Consider the following 18,156-nt stretch of genomic DNA (forward strand, 5'->3'; position numbering starts at 1 on the left):
GGCTGGCTGGCAGCCTAGCTTGGCTAATAGGAGAGACGGAGCAGTGTTGCTCTGTGCTGTGAAGGCTCCTACGCTTGTGAATAAGAGGGAGGAGGATGTAGGCGAGAATAGGGAGAGAGAGAGAGAGTAAAGAACAAGTCTCAGCGCATAGCTTAGCTCAAAATACCACACGGCCCAAACACCTCCCACCAAATCACTGGAGCCGTAGAGGAAGAACGGGTCACACAAAGAGGGGAGAAGAGGAGAAGCCAGCAGCAACAGAAATCTGACGAGGAGGTTCCTTCAACATCAAAGTCACAAACACAGGCAGTTGGCTCAGTATGGTGCTAGCAGATGAAAAGGGGGTGAGTGCCACTCTTGCCTCACTCTCTTAACTCCTCTTGCGTGTTTGTGGATCTCTGTTTTTCACAAACTTGGCTTGGGGTGCAGTTGGCCGATGTATCGGAGGACCCCAAGCTTGACTTAGGAGGAAGAGAATAACAAACAAAACAGGAGGAACGGAAAGACTGATGAGGATGCACTCTACTCTGCACCTGTTCACGTGAAACCACTGTGCTGCCAGAGTGTGGCCCGCTTAATCCGTTCCCTTGGCCAGTCGTCGTTCTGAGCCACTCTGCATCCCCGTGTCGGCGCATAAGGAAGGAATCTGCCCATGCGGGTCTGAGTGCAGTTGTTAACTGTGACAGTGGGGTGCTTCTGCTGATGCCGCTGGCTCATTCCTTCTCCTGCTCAGCTCAGAGTGTGGGCTTCACACGTGTGCTCTGGTTTCCCCTCATGTCCTAGGAAGGGAGGCTCTGGGGGAGAGAGAGAGAGAGACCACAAAACAGGACATGCATACAAATGGATACAAATCAAAGACTCTGTTTTGTTAAAAAAAAATGCATTTTAAAAACTGTGCATAGAACTTAACCATGTGGAAGTGTGGCTAATGTTGCCTTTGTTTTGGAGTCTGGATGGAGAGAGAAGACTACTTTGATGTGCCTTTTGTGCGTCAGACTAGCTCTACAGCTCTAATTATATAGGCTGGAGAGAAGACTGCATCTTCCTTATAACCTGTGTGCGAGAACAGTGTTCTCCCTCCTTTCCTTCGAATCCCCCAGGGGCCCCATTGTCATCATTAACGTCTACTGCATACTGCCTGTGAGTTATGCAGCAACACGGGTTTCCATAGAAATAAAGGCAGCAGTGAGCGAGATAAGGAGTGACCGACCTTCTTGCCTGTAGTCTTTGGGAGCTGATGCGTGGCTGGCTGTATGGGGAAGAGTGTTGGTAAAGGAGACGGAGGCAGGCGGGGGTGACGTGTACCTCTGCTCTGAATGGATGAATGAGGAGAGCGAATTCTCAGTAAAAGGGAGGTTAAGTTCAGGGACACATGTGCTCCAAACTGCTCCTCGTCGCCACACAGAGACGGATCGAGAGAGGGGAACAGTGAAAGAGAAGGAGCTGCAGGCTCTCTGACATTCAGACTACCTTACATAGCCAACAGCAGTGGACAGGACAGGACAGAAAACAGACGGCTGTTGATCAGAACCTCCCTGCAGTGTTCCTGCTGTGTCTGTTCTTGGCGAGATCATCCTATACTGTCATTTACTTTGGAGCTTTATCTATTCATTTTTGACAACTGTGGAATATTTACAGAGGAAAAAAACTGGGTAGTCCTCACTTTCTACAGAGAAATCTTTGTGAAGTTTGAGATTTTCAGTAATTTGCACACAAGCGTCAAGACAGAGTCGAGGAAAAAAGTAAACATTGATTGAACACATTTTGTAAACTGAAGACCAAGTTCTTTGTTCTTTTCAGTGGTCTGTCAACTTTCTTTGAAGAGGACAGTGAAAGCAGTAAGGGCTGAGGCAGAGACAGGCACAGAGGAATACGTGACTGCCATCTGCTCTGACCTTGTCTGGTCTTACTCTAAATGCACCAGCCAGCTCTTAGGGGAGCTCACAGCCGCTGACTCATCTAAGAGTTCTCACTTGGCACCGTGGCCATTTTGGCTCTTTAGGTTCATCTACCCGTTAATGGCAGGCTGTAGCAAACCTCTGCCACTCCAGTGGAGGAGCTGACGAGTGCCTACCTGTGTGCCCTTACTCACAGCCAGAGGTGTTTGGGTTTTCTAAGGGGGTGGTCAAGCAGCCCGTCTTGAGGGACTGAGAGAGAGACAGAGAGAGGGCCATCATGGATGACTCCAGCATCTTACGGAGAAGAGGCCTTCAGGTAAAGTCCCGTCTTGCAGAGCATGTTCTCCTGTGCTATTGTCAATTTACATTAGAAGTTTTGTACATTACATCTAGAAGTTTTCATGACTAATATTTTGTCTTTTCCAAAATCACGTATACAGTATGATGTGGTCAGAAATGTTGTGTTTTTCTGGTGTAAAAAAAAAAACAGTGTTGTCTCCAGCAGCTCCTCATAGAGCTTCAAGCAGCCTCAGGCAGATTATTTAATTTTCCGTTTCCAGCAATGTGCCATGGCATTCTCCCACATTGCAAAAAGCTGATTGCTTCACCAGCATCTGGAATAAGCTAAACTGCAATCACATTTTTCTATCATGAACACAGTACTGAAAATAAAATAATGATTTGTACCATGTAGATTGGAAGAATTATGCATAATACAACATCTTGGTTTGATGTTATTGTACAGTGAACAGTGTGCTGTTGAAGAGGAGGCTGTTTGAGTTTGAGGCATGGGCAGGGCTGACCTGGATTTGCCTGTGACAGTAGACCTGCACTATGTGCTGTGCCACTAGATCAGGCTTTAGACTATCCTGTGTTCATTTCTGTCCACCTTACTGAGAGTGACACACATTTGCTGTGCTGTAAGGTTGCATGCTTTAGTCATGCGTCTGAACTGCAATGGATGGGTACCTAATTCCACAGCTCATAATGATGACTGTCGGTTAAAAAAAGCCTGACTGTTTAACATGCCGTCCTGATATTTGAGACGGTGCATTGCATAATTTGTTACCTTGGAGGGATTGACTGGTAAATGAACCCAGTGTGTTTTTAAACAGATTGACAAATGTTATTGTTTTCATACTAACATTGTACATATTGTTTGCTATTACGTTTAGTAATTTAGCTGATGCTTTTATCCAAAGTGATCTTTTATCCAAAGAGATCGATATTTTGATGTGATACATTTTTTTGTATAATTCTTTGTTTTTGGTCATTTGTGGTGTTCCTTTGGAAGCCAACATAATTTGTTTTATTTTATAAATGCCTTTTTTTGAGTTCCTTTGTGATAGAGCTTTTTTGGTGATGTCTGCCAACATGATATTTTCCATGTACACTGCAGGTCATTGAGTTCCTCTGTTTTTCACTTTTATGTTCAGATTTCTCTGTGAGTTACGCTCATCCCACCCCCACCCCCTGTGTGTGTGTGTGTGCGCACGCACACTCATGCTCAAGTGCGTTGTTCAAGTGCCCCATGTGCACATGTTTTTGAAAAAGAGAGGGAGGACTGGAATGTATATAAATGTATGTGAACTGGCTGGCATATGTGCGTTTGTGCATGTGCTAACGTGTGCCTGTGTGCCTCTTGGTGCAGACATCCGGCAGTCAGCCACCGACGTGGTGTGTGTGTGCGGCTGGGATAAGTTATTGCTGAGCTGGACTGCTTGTGTTGTGTCTGGCCAGTGGACTGTGCATTGGGACAGGCCTTTGTTTCAGCAAATCCTCCAGCATGGCTCTATGCCCAAGCCCTGGGGCTCTCCCGGTGTTTGGGGGAGGGTGATCATGGGAGGCTACCCTTCCTCTGCCAAACCAGAGAGCTGACCCGAGTTACCCTGTACCGCAGAGGAGACTACACTGATAGCTCGTTTTCATTACCTTACTGGTGATGTTCTTTGAAATGGTTTCAGTGGTTGACCTAAGCCTACAATTTGAGTAATGGGTCCTGATAAATTGGTTGTTAGGGTGTGACGCATGGGACATGTTGGAGTTAATGTAAGTTAAGTGGTTCATGCAGTCAGTCATTTGGGGAATGGAGCTAATGTCTAGCCTGCTTGAGACATGCTATCCCATAAAACCCATCCAGTGGGTGTTTATGGTTAAAGGTTAAAGAGCAGGATGGGTGAGGAGGGGTGAGGTTGCAGTTGGGAAGCAGGTGTTGGAGGCGGCTGGGCAGGGGGCCGCAAGCTAAATCTTGCTAATGGCTTTGAGTGGTCTCAGGGGGCTTGCTGCTGTTAAATGCCTATTCCGCTGTGTCAAATATTTTTCCCTAGCTGCACTTGAGAAATCAGCAATGATATGGCAGACATAAACATCACGACAAGCATGTGGACCACATTGTTGCTGCATTGAACCAGACACATAGGCCTATGGCTTACAAAACTATTACTTTAAAGCATGTGTTGTGGAACAATGTGTCATGTTACCCTTAATGACCATCACCACTTCTCACAGTACCTTGGGGTCAGCATCCCTGTTTACAATTGAGTTACTTCCTCCCTTTTCTGTCTTCCAGTAAGCCCAGACTTTGTGGGTATGGTCTGGTGAAACTCAATTTTCAGTGGTTGAGAAAAGTAATTCTCTAAGAAGCAGATATAGGAAAGGGTTTCTTTGTGGAAAGCATCTGTTTGCTTTGTTTCCCTCTGACTCCTTTGTTTGGGCTATTGAGACTGTGGGCTGTTTGTATGAAAGAGGGAGTGAAGTGTCTGTGTGTGTGGAGAGATTAACCTGACTGGAAGATGAAAGAGAAGGAGGGAGTGCAGGAAAAAACGACAGGAGAGAAGGAATGGTGGAGAGAAGCTGGCAGAAGGATGCCGAGATGGGACTCAAAGAGAGTGACACATTATGAAAGAGATGGGCAGGGAGAGAGATGGGTACAACAGTGAGGGTAAAAGTGGTGGGAGACTCAGACACAAACCTTTGGCAACCCCTTCTTCCACCATTTCAAGGCAGCTTGGGCTGGGAAATTGCTCTCCTGCTTCACTGACTGCAGTAGATGGGACAGGTGGGGGTGGAGTGGGGGATGGCATTTAAAGGAGCTTGAACCTGCAGGGGAAATGAATGAGCAGGATGTGGAATAGAGAGCTGGAGGGTGAAAGAGGATGTTTCTCTCACTGAGGATGTGTTCAGCTGCAACGGAAACTATTTAGAGTGATTTGAGGACTAATACAACATCCCTTTACACACGTTGTTTATTAACCTGAGCAATTCTAAATGACCCTGAACATCGCATGAAATAGGTCACATTAATATTTAACTGTAAAGTTGATTCCTTGTATTTGTTTTACAAGTCATATGACATTGTCCATGTTATATGCCCAAATATTGTATTGCATGGTTGTGGTTGCATCCATGTAACTGTTTTTGTGTTTCAGCCCTCAGGCTCATGATTCCTGGAATAAAGATGCATTTGCCCTAGTATCGCCATGAATTGCACATTCCCGTCACAACATGCTTTATGGAGATGCTTGACAACATGTGCTTTCAGGTGACGAGTATGTGTACCTTTTCAGCCGATGTCAATAGAACCCTCGGGGAAGTTGCCTGAATGAGGGAGGTCTAGCCCCTGCTCTTTGTCAGGGATGGTTAACCAAGCATGCAGTTAATCTAGTGGAAGTATTGATAACCCTGAGGACATGGTGGATGTTGAGCAGAATGGGATGGGAAACCTAACCTCTAAACCTCATCCCCTTGCATGGCTCAGACTTTTTATGTTGGCCTGCGGGCATGTTTCTAATTCCGTCTTCTGGCAAACAGCATAACATCTAGGACCAACAGGTCTAATTCAGTTTGGAATTTTGTACACAGAAGGAGGAGTGTGTGTGCATGTTCAGACGAATGGGTAGGAGACTGGGCTAAGGCATTAAAGAGCAAAACGGCACACTGAATAATCTCTGCGGTCAGAGGATTAGAAATTGGCTGCTGTGCTGAGTTGTGCTGATTTGCACAGGGTTAGTGGTTGCTGTAGACAGGGTTAGTGGTTGCTGTAGACTGCGTGTGGTGATGGGCCGCCCCTGGCTCTTCTCAGGAAGTATGGAGAATAAGAGGAAGCCACTGGCCTGCAGGAGGTCTCTGAGCTGGTATGGAGCACGGTTAGGTCTTCTGAAGGAGACTGCTGAAGGCAAGCAGGTAAGAAGGAAAGAAAAGGACGAGTTGAAAAGGGGGACAGAGAGGACACAAAAGAGGGAAAAGAGGAATAAGAGGAGCTATTGGCCAAGAATATGTCAAGTGTACGCTTTTGGGAGTGTACGTGCATTTTGTTCTCAAACCAGACAATGTCTAGACATTCTCTGTCTGGTACTGAGTTTTTAGCCTACAGGGCTATCTTGTATTCCTCCATGACTCAAAGCTCTTCCTTCTGCTGATTTTGGGCTTATCGTTCATACCCCTCTTTCTGTCTGTCTCTCTTTCTCTCACGTTACATTAACAACCTTGGCTGGATGCACATCCCTTCCCTTATTTAGCCAGTCACCCTCTGACTCTTTATGCCTTTTACTGTATCTTTACTTTTTTTACTCACCTTTGAACATTCATAGCATCTCCATAACTTGCATTCAGACTGGGGCTCTAAACAGCTGCTGGTACTCAGGAGGCTTTCTGCTGTGTCAGCCCTGTCCCTGTCCTGCCCCCAGCTCTAGTTTTTGTAACATTAATGCCCTTATAGTCCTCCATCTTGTGGAATATTGCATAGCCCCTTACATAGAATGCTGGTCTTGCATTACTCAGCTATTTTGGCAGTATTTTCCCAGAGATTGAAGCTGTTGTTTTTCTCTTGAAAAAGATGGGGCTTGAGAAGATTGCGGTCAGGAAGTAGCATGACAATGTCATCGCTGCCACTGATTTGTGTTTCTGTTTTTGTGCAAGCAATTGTATCTTGACAGCTAGGAGGTGAAATCACAAAATAATAATAACAACTTTTTTGTGCTGCATGTGCCTTCTATCTCAGTTAGAAAGATCATGTTGTTAAGTGAATATAGCATTCTTTAGAGAATAGTTCTGCAGTTATTAGGTGAGAAACTTGATTTGTGGCAGTAGCTACAAGCAATGCTAGAGCTAAAGTAGGAGAACATCGTGACAGAAATGTTATAGTGCCATTCTTAAGGAGAGATCTGGATTGGGATGCACAGAGCCATGGTATCCTCCGGAAATGAGTAACAGGAATGGTGATTGAGGCGGTCACACACTCTGGGAATTCTAATGTGGGGCTTTGGAACATTGCAGCCACAGTAGAGGCTAAGAATAGAAATGTCCTTTGTGACAGGCTATGACTGGTTGTAGATTTCCAGTAGAAGCCATGCATGTAGACCACTGGGTCAGATGTTTAGGGAGAAAAGATCAGAGAGTGGAATGAAAATGTGAGATTAATTTGAAGAAAGAAATGTATAAGATCCTTACTCTTTTGTGTCGGTTAGCCATTCCATTTCGTTTGTAGCCCCTGGTTCTTATTGTGGCCTCTTGTTCTCCATATCTATGTGTGTGGCACCTTATGTGTCTGCATAAGGTCTCTTCCATGAACCCAATCCCGTTAGTGTTCCTGGTACCCTTTACAGGGGCCTTTTTCACACAGGCAGAAGCCGACCCTGGAACAGGGATAAGAACAACTTAACCAGCTTAGCGAGACGTGGGGCGAAAGCATTCTCTGAGGGCGACTGTTTGTTCTGGTTGCAGAATGGTCCATGAGAACAGGGCAGCTGTTGTCCTGTCTTTCCCGCTTGGCCCTCTCACTTCTGGATTGTGCCTGGCTCGCCACCCTGCCTCTCCCTCTAGAGCTGCGGATAAACGAATTAAGGTCCATTCAATGAGCTCACTGTGTTGCTTTAGTGAGAGAATGAGCTCATCGTTTGGCTAGGGGGAGAGAAAGAGAGAGAGAGGTAAGCAGGAAGGAATAGAAGAACATGGTGAGGGGTGGACAGCATAGGTTAAGGAGGTCACTGCCTCCCGAAAGCTTTTCAGTTACAGATGGAAACATACACATCTCTCTCTCTCTCTCTCTCTCTCTCTCTCTCTCTCTCTCTCTCTCTCTCTCTCTCTCTTTTCTCTTCTCTTCTCTTCTCTTCTCTTCTCTTCTCTTCTCTTCTCTCTCTCTCTCTCTCTCTATCTCTCTCTCTTCTCTCTCTCTCTCTTCTCTCTCTGACACAGCAGAGATTTATAATCCCCCTAGACACAAATTGTGCACACAGTGCAAGAGTCCTGTACCATGTGATCCGTTGTCACATATCAGTCTTGCTCTGCCATAAAATTTAATGACCTCATGGAAAATAGCCTAGGTCAGTTTCCCTCCATATGTAAACGCATGTTGAAAGCTTAACTAGAAGAATGTTATGGTGCTTTAACATGGTAAGGGTCTTGTTTATACAGAGCTTAAGTGTCTGGACCTATAGTTGGAGTTGTGTCGTACCACACAACGCCTTGAACTCACAATCACCAGAAAGGAACATCTTTAGAGAACATCACCCTTAGGGTGGATCTGGCATAAAACACCATGTTTTTATTGACCAGCGTTATCTGCTGTGCTTGTAATTTGTGCGTTCGGACTGCAGCTGAAGCTAACACATCTATGCGGCCCAGCTGCTGAATGTCTATAGAAACCTCCTCCACCCAACCCTTCAGGTTAGACAAGATGTCAACCAGTGTTTTTGAGAAGACTGTTCCATGGACAAACAGAAAGGTGCCAGTTGTTCACCTTGTACCATAATGCCAGGTGTGATGCTCGTGCCCTAGCTCTGACTTATGAATTCATCCTGGCCTGAGACAATGTGTCTGTGTATGTCATTCTCGTGACCGATAGACTTCATCCTCTCTTATGCTTTCTGCATTTTTCTTCCTCTGTCAGTGTCGTTCACTCTTTCCTGACTCTTTGTTCTCCCTCATATTCTCTCTGTGTTTGATTTCTCTTCTTCTCCCCTCACCGCTCACCCAGAGAGGAAAAGGTTGCCTTCTTAGGGTACCGCTCACCCAGAGAGGAAAAGGTTGCCTTCTTAGAGTACCGCTCACAGTAGGCATTAATGAAATCTGCCCGCAGTCCTAACTGAGCGTGTGCACCGTGGCAGCTTGCTGTCTCTGCGGGGCAGATGCTTTGATCTGCCGCTTGCTTGCATACTTCTCTCCTGGGAACCGCTAGTCAGTCCCCCCCCACCCCCTTCCTCTACTGTACTCCACTCCACCCCTCCACTGTTCGTCTTGCAGCCATACGGCATCATCCCTCTCTCCTGTCTGTGCCCATTTCTGCTTCTCATTTCGACCATCCCCTCAGGCCACGTCTCTCTAGAACCCTCCATCCTTTTGTTTATCTCTCTCTGTAAATGTCTCGCATCTCGTCTCTCGTGCGATCACCCAGTCCTTACTCGCACTCGAATCAGTTTCTTCCCTCACTTGCTACCTTTAACCTGACCTGCAGCTTTATGTTTGTCTTTGTAATACATATTTTTTTATGTGTTCTCTTCTCACATTGTTCTTACCCCATCACTTTTGCTTTTGTTGCTATGGTTTCCCTCCTCCCTATGCACCCTCTTTTTAACTTGACACATCTACTGTACAGCCCAGTACTTTTCCGAATCCATAAGTTTTTCTCAGAATAATTATCTTTACACGTTTCTGTTTTCATGCAGCCTCATCTCTCTATATTTAACCAGTGTCTGTATCTCTTTTCATCTGTCAGCTTCCACATGCTGCCATCTCTTCATCTTGTATCCAAGTTCTGTCTCTTTGGCTGTTCAAGTCTTGCCCATTTAACCTAATATTTCTCATCTCTTTTGTAGAGACCAAGTTCTGGCACATCATTTTTTGTTTGTTTGGTTTGTATTTATTTGTATATTTATACCTCCACACTGTCTAGTGTCTCTGTCTCAGTCAGCTGTTCTTTGTTCCTCTCTTTATGCATTGTTCCCACTCCTCCTCTTTGTTCTTTTCTCCACCTTTGCCACTTCCCTCCATCCATCTCTCTGCTTCCACCTGAGAGAGCTTCACTGGTATCTTTCTTTGGGGTAGTTTCTTGTCTGTTAGACAAATTACCCCATCACATAAAGGTGCGTGTGCATGTGTAGTGCCTTTGTTAGGAGAACTGGTGGGGGAGTGTGTGCAGCCCATGTCTGTGTTTGTGTGTGTGTGTATTCCTCAGGCATGGGGAGTGGTGGAAGTCATTGTAAAGGGGGAGGGGTGAGCCTGCCTCAAGGTGCAAATTGAAGATGTTTGCGTGTCAGGGTGCGGAGCATCAGGGAGCAGGCCTGGAAGGTGTCTCCGTCTGCCTCCACATAATGAACTGAGTTTCACTGACACAGAAACAAGGGAAGGAGAGACAGAGTGGAGGAGGAGAGAAGGGTTGCAATGGAGAGCGTAGGGAGGGGTAGTATCAGACACAAAAGAGACAGCATAATTCCTCACTGTATTCATACTGAACCCACAAATATATGGAATACATTATAAATCAACTAGGTCTAGTTCAGATTTTTAAATTTGAAGCCATATGGAAAATATTTAATCTGGGCATGTGAGATTAATTATGTTTCTGTCAAAAATGTTCGCTCTTGGCTTCTCAGTGTGATTATTTTATTAAAAGATTTATTTCAAGATGGCATGGACTTACCATGAAGTGCTTTCAGTGGAAAATCAGGCATCTAATGTTCTTGTCGTCCAGCGTCTTCAAACAATACTCTGACCTACAATCTAGCGTTTTCCCTCTGCTGCCACTCACTGAGATGATCCCTGCAGAGGGCTGTGATGAATCCCTCACTGTGCCATTAATGCCCAGTCCAGCAAGGATGCTTTCCCCCTCTTAGCGACCTAGTATGGTGCTTTTGGTAGCTTCAACATGCCTCTGACTGCCTTCACATCTCTGCTGGCTTTATGGCACAGCAGCAATTATCCTCAGTGTATCTACAGTGACAGACACCACCCAGTCCCCTGCTGAATTCACTACATATACTAACATTAGACAACCATCCCAGCCTACATTGTTTTGAGTCTAAATTCACAACACAGATCATAAAGGCAACCCCACTGTCATCCCTACTGCTGCTTGCTCCAGAACCTTAAACAATTTTACATCGATTCAGATATGATGTAGAATTATACAATTCAATGTCGCTTTGTATCGGATGAGCCTTGTCCAGACCCACTCTCAATTCCAATTGAGAAGGCTATATCGTATGTCTACCAGAAAAGTCCATGTTCTCCAGCTTAGCGATCCTAATCTAGAAAACCTTTTTCTCTTTTTTTGCTTTTATTTTTGATATTCATTCAGCATTGCAACCCTGGGTTTTACTTCCCATAATTTCCATGCTAATGTCTGTCATAGACATACTGCAGAATGTGAGTTTTGTTTTGGCGGAGGGGGGCATCACAGGAGAGAAATTGAGAGCTGTTTCCTGGATACAGCTATAGCTTGAGCTATAGATTCTGTTTGAGGATTACTCTGCTCCTCTGAGAGATGATTGCCGTCATCCATCTGGGTGAGAATCAGACAGGTCTGTGTACACACAGCTCTGTCAGTAACATACTCTAACCAGACAGAGCTGGCAGCGCTACATCCCCGTCTGCTTATTCACAGCAATCCTCTGAAGAAATCTGAAGTAGTGAGCTTAAAATTATGAAGTTCAAACAAAGGTAAAGACAACACCATGTTAGAGTAGTCTACTGTTGGATGAGGAGCTGCCAAATGCACCCCCCACCCACACACCAGACTTGATTAATTCCACTGTGTCTGTTTGAGCGGGTTGAAACAGGCACCAGCATCATTTTTTTTCTGTTAGTGTTAATTGTTTGATATTAAAAGACAAAAAATAAACCACACGCCAGTCTTTAGTACTCATGTTTTTTTCTCTATTATCTCCACAAAGATGGCAGTGAAGCATGTAGATTTAATTTGAATGTGCAAATTCTAATTAGGATTAGTGCCCCCCCCCCCTTCACTGTCTTTGGGACTGGTGTGTGTTAGTGGCATGAATAGGCTGCCTGATCAGGCCAGATTAGAGCCTTCTTTCGCTAAGGGAGGGAGGATTGGATGACGCAGGCACCCTCCCTGGCTCTGGGAGAGATATGAGACACAATAGAGAAATAGAGATAGGTAATTAGCAAGTTATTCTGTAATCTTAGGGGGTGGGGGTGTGGGGGGGATTTATTTTGATGTCTGGGTCTTGTGTGTGTGTGTGTGTGTGTGTGTGTGTGTGTGTGTGTGTGTGTGTGTAAGTCTGTGTGTGTGTGTGAGAGAGAGCAGACTGTATGTTTTGAGTGATTCAGCTGTAAGACCAGACCAAGTCCTATTTTGATTTTAAGATAGTTCCCTACATCCGTTTTGAAGGATGTGTCGTCATTCTCCCTCATCCTTAGCTTCTCTTTCCACCCACACTCCTTACCTTACTGTACCTCATTACTTCACCTCCATCAGGAAATGGTTTTGCTCTCACTTGCCTTCCTCTTGCTTTTCTTTCTTGTTCATTGTACACATTCAGCCTCCAGCTGTGTGAGTGCATTGACTCACCCATATATAAATCACAAGGTTGCATCGGCTCCGCTCATTTCATTGCATCTGACATTCGAAAGACATTGTTGGTGAAGGCAGGATGAAACCGTGGGAGTTTTCCATATTCAATTGAATTGTAGGAAGGTTATGTCTCAAATCTGCCTCACTTGTTTGTGGCTGGTCTCTTCCATCGCATCGGCGTACCCAAGCTTCAGTTTTAATGGGCTGTCAGCAACTTAAGCTGGACAAAAATGAGGCATGAGGCTTACAGTAATTGCTCTGGTAACCCACACAGAAGACATTTAGACGCTGGGAAAAAGTTGCACATTTTTGCCTTTGTTTAATGGATATGGACGCCAATTGTCCATCCCACACAGGTATAAGCATTTGGGTTGCAGCCATCACCCTAAGTCAACCGCTAAGTGCACTTCAAGAAGTTAACGTGATTTATTATAAGACCTGATACGATGTCCCGGAGCGTCTTCAGTATTTCTCTGGAAAGTTGTCTAATTTTGCCCCATCATGCCCTCTGTGCTGATTTGAGAGTCTAGTTCATTAGTTACTGACAATGTTTTGTTTTGTTTTGTTTTTTTGTATGTGTGAAATTGTCCTGGAGAAGCAAAGCACTGAATGTGCCTATTGAACTTGGATTGGAATGGGATCTTCTTAACTAGCTGAAAGGTGTTCTGCATGGTCGTACAGTACTGTAGGTTAGAACTAGCTGAAAGGTGTCGGCATGGTCATACTGTAGGTTAAAACTAGTGAACTGTGCGTGAAACTAGTGAATTGTAGGCAGGTATTGCAGCGGCCTTCTCTTAAGAGATTGCAGCATGCAAGAATCTGTGCTGTCCTGAGTTGACACCAACATCTGCACTGACTCCTCCTTTCCAGAAGATTCTTGTCCATTTCAGATGGAAGGGAAAGAAAGACATCTCGTAGATGCTCAGTAATTAAGTAATTTATGCAAATGCTAATGAGCTGTGCGCCCCCTTTTGGCATGGGTCAACTCATTCGGCAAGATTAGCCCTATAGTACTGCCTAGTTTGGAATGATCCTGGATCCATTTAATTCCCTTTTCTGACTGCTTAATATTCGACCCACAGACTCTGGTGATGGAGCCCCAATTGCCTCATAACCATCTGCACAAACTGCAGTGCTACTAAGAGGGATGGACATTGTTTTTTACATTTTAAAATTACTGGATAAAGTTTGCCACTTCACAAACATACATAATTAAGACTGAGGTAAATGTAAATGATTGGTAAAAAAAGCTTAATGTAGCTGCAAGGCTGGGGCTTTTTGTCCTTTATGTGATTCCATTGCTTTTAGAATTGGCTATGCTAGCAGCTGAGCCTATCTTAATAGCCTGCTGTGTACAATTGAGTGCTGTTGTGGTCATGAACAGGCAATTATTTCTTCCTCTTTTTTTTGGGGGGGTTTTGTATGTTGTGTAAACAAGCCATTATTACCATGTTTACAGTAGAGATGAGATACCAACAATTCAGTACATGTTAAGAAATAAATAAAGCCACTGTAGATTTCGCTTCGTATTTGAACACACCATTAAAGCCTTCAGAGCACTCAGCCCATATGATTTATGAATGTCTGTGTGGCTCTAAAAAAATGTGGCTTCAATGTGTCTCTTTGGAAGAGAATACATTGCTGTGAGTGTGTCTGTGTGGGGATGTCAGTGCAGGGTCTTCAGTGTGACAACAGGAAACAAATCTGGCAGCCACAGGTCTGTGACAGTGTGCCTGGCTGACTTGGGTGGCTGGCTGGCTGTCTGTCTGTCTGGCTGGCTGGGCCGTATTTGCAAGCACAGGCTCTCCTCATCGCACCACCCACAGACAGAGGGGATTAACTCCACAGCTTCTGCAGCCCTGCGCCTAGTCCCAGTGTCACTCACTTAGACACACAGGAAGTCATCCAGAGAGATGCCACACAGACACTCAATATCCTCCTGCCCCCTCTTCTCTCTTCTCATGGCCTCAGGTCAGAGACTCCTCTCTTTCTCTCTCTCTCTCCATCTCTCTCTCTTTGTCTCTCTTCTACTCTGTCTATTTATCTGCCCAGCCCCAGTTGATCTCTTGTTGAAGTTGCTGGAGACTTGATGGGTGAAGGCAGGATAGCCATGTGTGGGTGTATGTTTTTGCTGTCAGGCAGGGTTAAGATTCTAGCCCTCACCTCTTCGTCTGAGCCATGCATATTAGACAGAAGAGTAGACAAAGGCTAGGGTGTTGTTTTATTGGCTTAGACATAAAGCAATGTAGGATGGAGCTGGGCCAAGACATAGTTTCTGACTGATGGCCTGAGGGCACCCTGCTCCTGGTCCATGCTTGGCTGGTGTGATACGCCTGAGCAGCTGACTCACCCCTCGCCTGAGTGGGTGATGTCGCACTAGAACACTCAGAGGCACACTCACCTCCCCAACTGGGCTTGGGTGAAGCAATCTTTTTTAACATGTAAGCTTAGGTCATCTCCTTACTCTGTCTGCATAGTGCACCGACCAGAGGCATGTCACATCTAGTATCTGTGGTCATTTATTTGTTTTTATCTGTTTTGATTAAAATGTGTGAGATCGAAAAGATGTGGTTGCACTTTAACACTCAAAAGTTGAAAACTTAAAACTCGTTGCTAATCCTGACCCATCAACTCACTGACCCATACATTTGAAAGCATAGTAGTGTGATTTTTGCTGTTTGAAAACCCAACTTTAAGTGTATCGGTATAGCTATTTACCATCTCCATGGTCCGTGCCTGACATGCAGCGTGGGCCTTTCTGTCTCTCCTCTTCTGTCTCCCCTGGATGACCATCTCTTTCGGTCTCCTCTCCTGCTGTTTCCTGGGCGCTTAGTCTGCCGCAGCTCTCCTCTGCCCATCCTTCTAATTACATTTCCCTGCTCTCTGGCTCTCTTGTCACGCTCGATGGACTTAAGAAATATTGATGGCTTCCATTGGGCAGATTGCCTTTGTGCACAGCAGAGCTTGGTCCAAGCTGTCACTCCCACTAATTTCATTGCCCATAGCAGTGATGCTGGGGAGGGCGGTGGGGGCTTTCTAGTGTGTCGGCGCACACACACACACAAACACACATTTTAATGTGATCAGCCAGGCCAACTTGATATCCATCCTTTCAAATTACATGGCTCTGGTGTGTGTGTGTGTGTGTGTGTGTGTGTGTGTGTGTGTGTGTGTGTGTGTGTGTGTGTGTGTGTGTGATCACTAATATCAGCTTTTTAGCTTCAGCTAACCTGGACATTATTTCTAGGATAAACTAGCTATACTAGAATCTCTCGTTCTCTAAGAAATATCATCCATCACTACAGCAACTCAAGACACAATGCAATCTTCCTGCATTTATGCATCATAAACCTCACTTCAGCAGCACTCCCAGTAATGGCATGGCATCAAGTGGCCATTAACATCTGGCATCAGACATAGCCATAGGATGCTCTTTGGTGAGCATTTGCAGATGTAATAGAGTTTCACTGTTTCCCTTCAGCTCCTTCAGCTGCCTCGTCACTGCATGCTGCAGTAAAGCATCTGGCCTGCATCAGACAGGGGGCTGGAGGAGCAGCAAATTGAGTTGCGCTCGTGAGGCTGCGGTCTGGAGATGGAAGAGGATACGCAGGTGGAGACGATGGAGGCCATTTATCCTTGGAGCAAAGTGCTGTAAATGCGATTAGGTTTTGTCTAGGAAGGATGTTATAGGCTGTATTTATATAGTTATTTTATTTATACAGTATGTATTCCCATAATGTATCTTACTTATACAGACGTATCTAACAGGTTATGGTTTTGTTTTGTGAACAGTGGTTTGTCTAGTACCAGGCTCATATTAGTCTGAGACTGTGTTGTAAGACTTGCTGGGCACCTTGAGGACCATTGGGCTCTGAAGCTGTGTCTCATCCACTCACCTTTTACAGCCTGTCCTTTAGCTGATCATCAGAAAGGCCGAGATGACATTTCTGTTGGTTAGAGGAATCTGATATACACATTAAAGGGGTCTGCATAAACACAGCCAAAAGCCATATTGGTGCAGGTTGCCTGAGCCTCTAATTAAACAGTGGGATGGGTTTTTGCGTGCGGTGCACTTTTCTCAGAGTTGCTGCGTTAATATTCTGCAGACGGGTCGTACGGGGATCATGGCTCTTTGGCACAGTTTGCTGATGTGAGGAGACAGATGCTGCTCAGACATGCACGCAGAGTGCGCTCTGCATCCCTGACCGTCTCGTCCCCGCACACCCGACCCCCATGCCACTCTGTCCCGTGGTGCCCATATGTCTCGGTCTGTCCCTTTGTGCATTCATCTGTTAGTTGTGTTGATGACGACATGGCAGACTCCTCTTCGGCTGTCTTGCTCTCCCACCTCTCTTCCTTTTCTTAATTTGGTCTCATTGGCGGTTGAAACCATGTGCTCATCATCTTCTACCCACATGTGGCGTAATGGCTGTAATGACATCAGTATGAGTGGGTGAACTATAAATAATAACAATATTTTGTGTTTTTTTTTCTGTATTTGTCACCTTGCCAACTCCTACGTGTTACTCATGTTCTTGGCTACCTTGGCTGACGGGTCATTTTGTTTACAATTCTAGAAATGTACCTGTAAAAATACTTGATGGAAGGTGAGGGGTCAAAACCAGAGAGTGCTGCTCTAATGGGGCATCTGTAAACAAACACTTGTGTTTTCCCAATGGCCCTGACCAACTAGCCCCTCCTCTAATAGATGATGACTCAGTAAACATACTCATCCATTTAGCCTAATGGCCCATGCACTGCACACCCATGTCTATGTTTGATTTAGCAGTTTCTCCGAGATGAGGGCAGCAGTCTGTGTGGCGTCGTGCTCTGTGCTGGCTCTGTTGGCTTTGCACCAGGACACTGTAGACACTGGTCACCCGTGTGCTTTTTACAAGTGCTCTCATTAACTCTGAGGACTGAGCCATACCAGTTGCTCTCACTTGCCAAGACCTTATCTGATGAATGAGACATGTTTTCCTCTCAGTTATAACACTGGGCTAATATAGCTGAAGCCTTGACTCCGTAGCTTTTTCACTTATGGTTTGTTGAAGCATAAACTTACCCAGTTTTTTGTTGAACTGAAGAGATCCCTGTATGTGAAACCCGTTATCTCAGTCATGACATTTTAGTTTGGGTGTCAAATGGTGTGGAAGTAAAAAATGTAATCAAACAAGGTTGACATTCTCTTCAAGGGAATTCAGTGGTACTCTTCTGCCATCTAGTGTTTCCCAGATGCAAGTGGTCACTTGATGCATAAGAATGGAATTGAAAGCTGTGTGAAGAATGAAATGGATAAAAGTAGCCTGCATATTTATTGAAAATTAGTATTTTATCAAACATTTTCATTTTAAACAGAAATTAATCATTCATTAAATATGACATACAATGAACTTGGCCTTCTCATGGCAGTTCGGTAGGTGACTTGGCTTATATTACTGCAGTACAACTAGCCTTGACACATGTAGCTCATAAGCTACACACGTACCGTTGTTTAGTGTGAACCTGTCTGCATGGTCACAGGCAGCAGAGCAGGGTATGTCTGATCAGCTCTCGTCATTCCTTGAAATTACAGAGCATTAAAGATTTGTGATTAGATTTGTGTGGTTAAGCAACGTCTATAACATGAATATTATCCCTGAAAATCTGTACTTATTTGACAGGCATATGTGAGGTCATCTGTCATTGTTTGCAATGTGTGCCCCTCTCACGAAACAGGAAGCCCCT

The 18,156-nt window shown here is 45.0% G+C and overlaps 1 protein-coding gene across 8 annotated transcripts in view; it reads left to right on the forward strand.

Moving 5' to 3' along the window:
* mast2 (microtubule associated serine/threonine kinase 2) overlaps positions 1–18,156 on the forward strand; it is a 122,023-nt gene that overhangs the window by 52,574 nt on the left and 51,293 nt on the right. For 2 of the 8 annotated variants that reach the window (XM_048252739.1, XM_048252741.1), the window contains exon 1: positions 84–2,214. The exons of 5 other annotated variants lie outside the window; for them this stretch is intronic. In XM_048252739.1, the coding sequence (XP_048108696.1) occupies positions 2,176–2,214 (39 nt within the window). In that variant the 5' untranslated portion in view covers positions 84–2,175. Of the gene's footprint in view, positions 1–82; positions 2,215–18,156 lie in introns of those variants that run through there. One more of the 8 variants, XM_048252736.1, reaches the window with a different exon arrangement.

The sequence above is a fragment of the Alosa alosa genome, chromosome 9 (genome assembly GCF_017589495.1).
Source record: "Alosa alosa isolate M-15738 ecotype Scorff River chromosome 9, AALO_Geno_1.1, whole genome shotgun sequence".
Lineage (NCBI taxonomy): Eukaryota > Metazoa > Chordata > Actinopteri > Clupeiformes > Clupeidae > Alosa > Alosa alosa.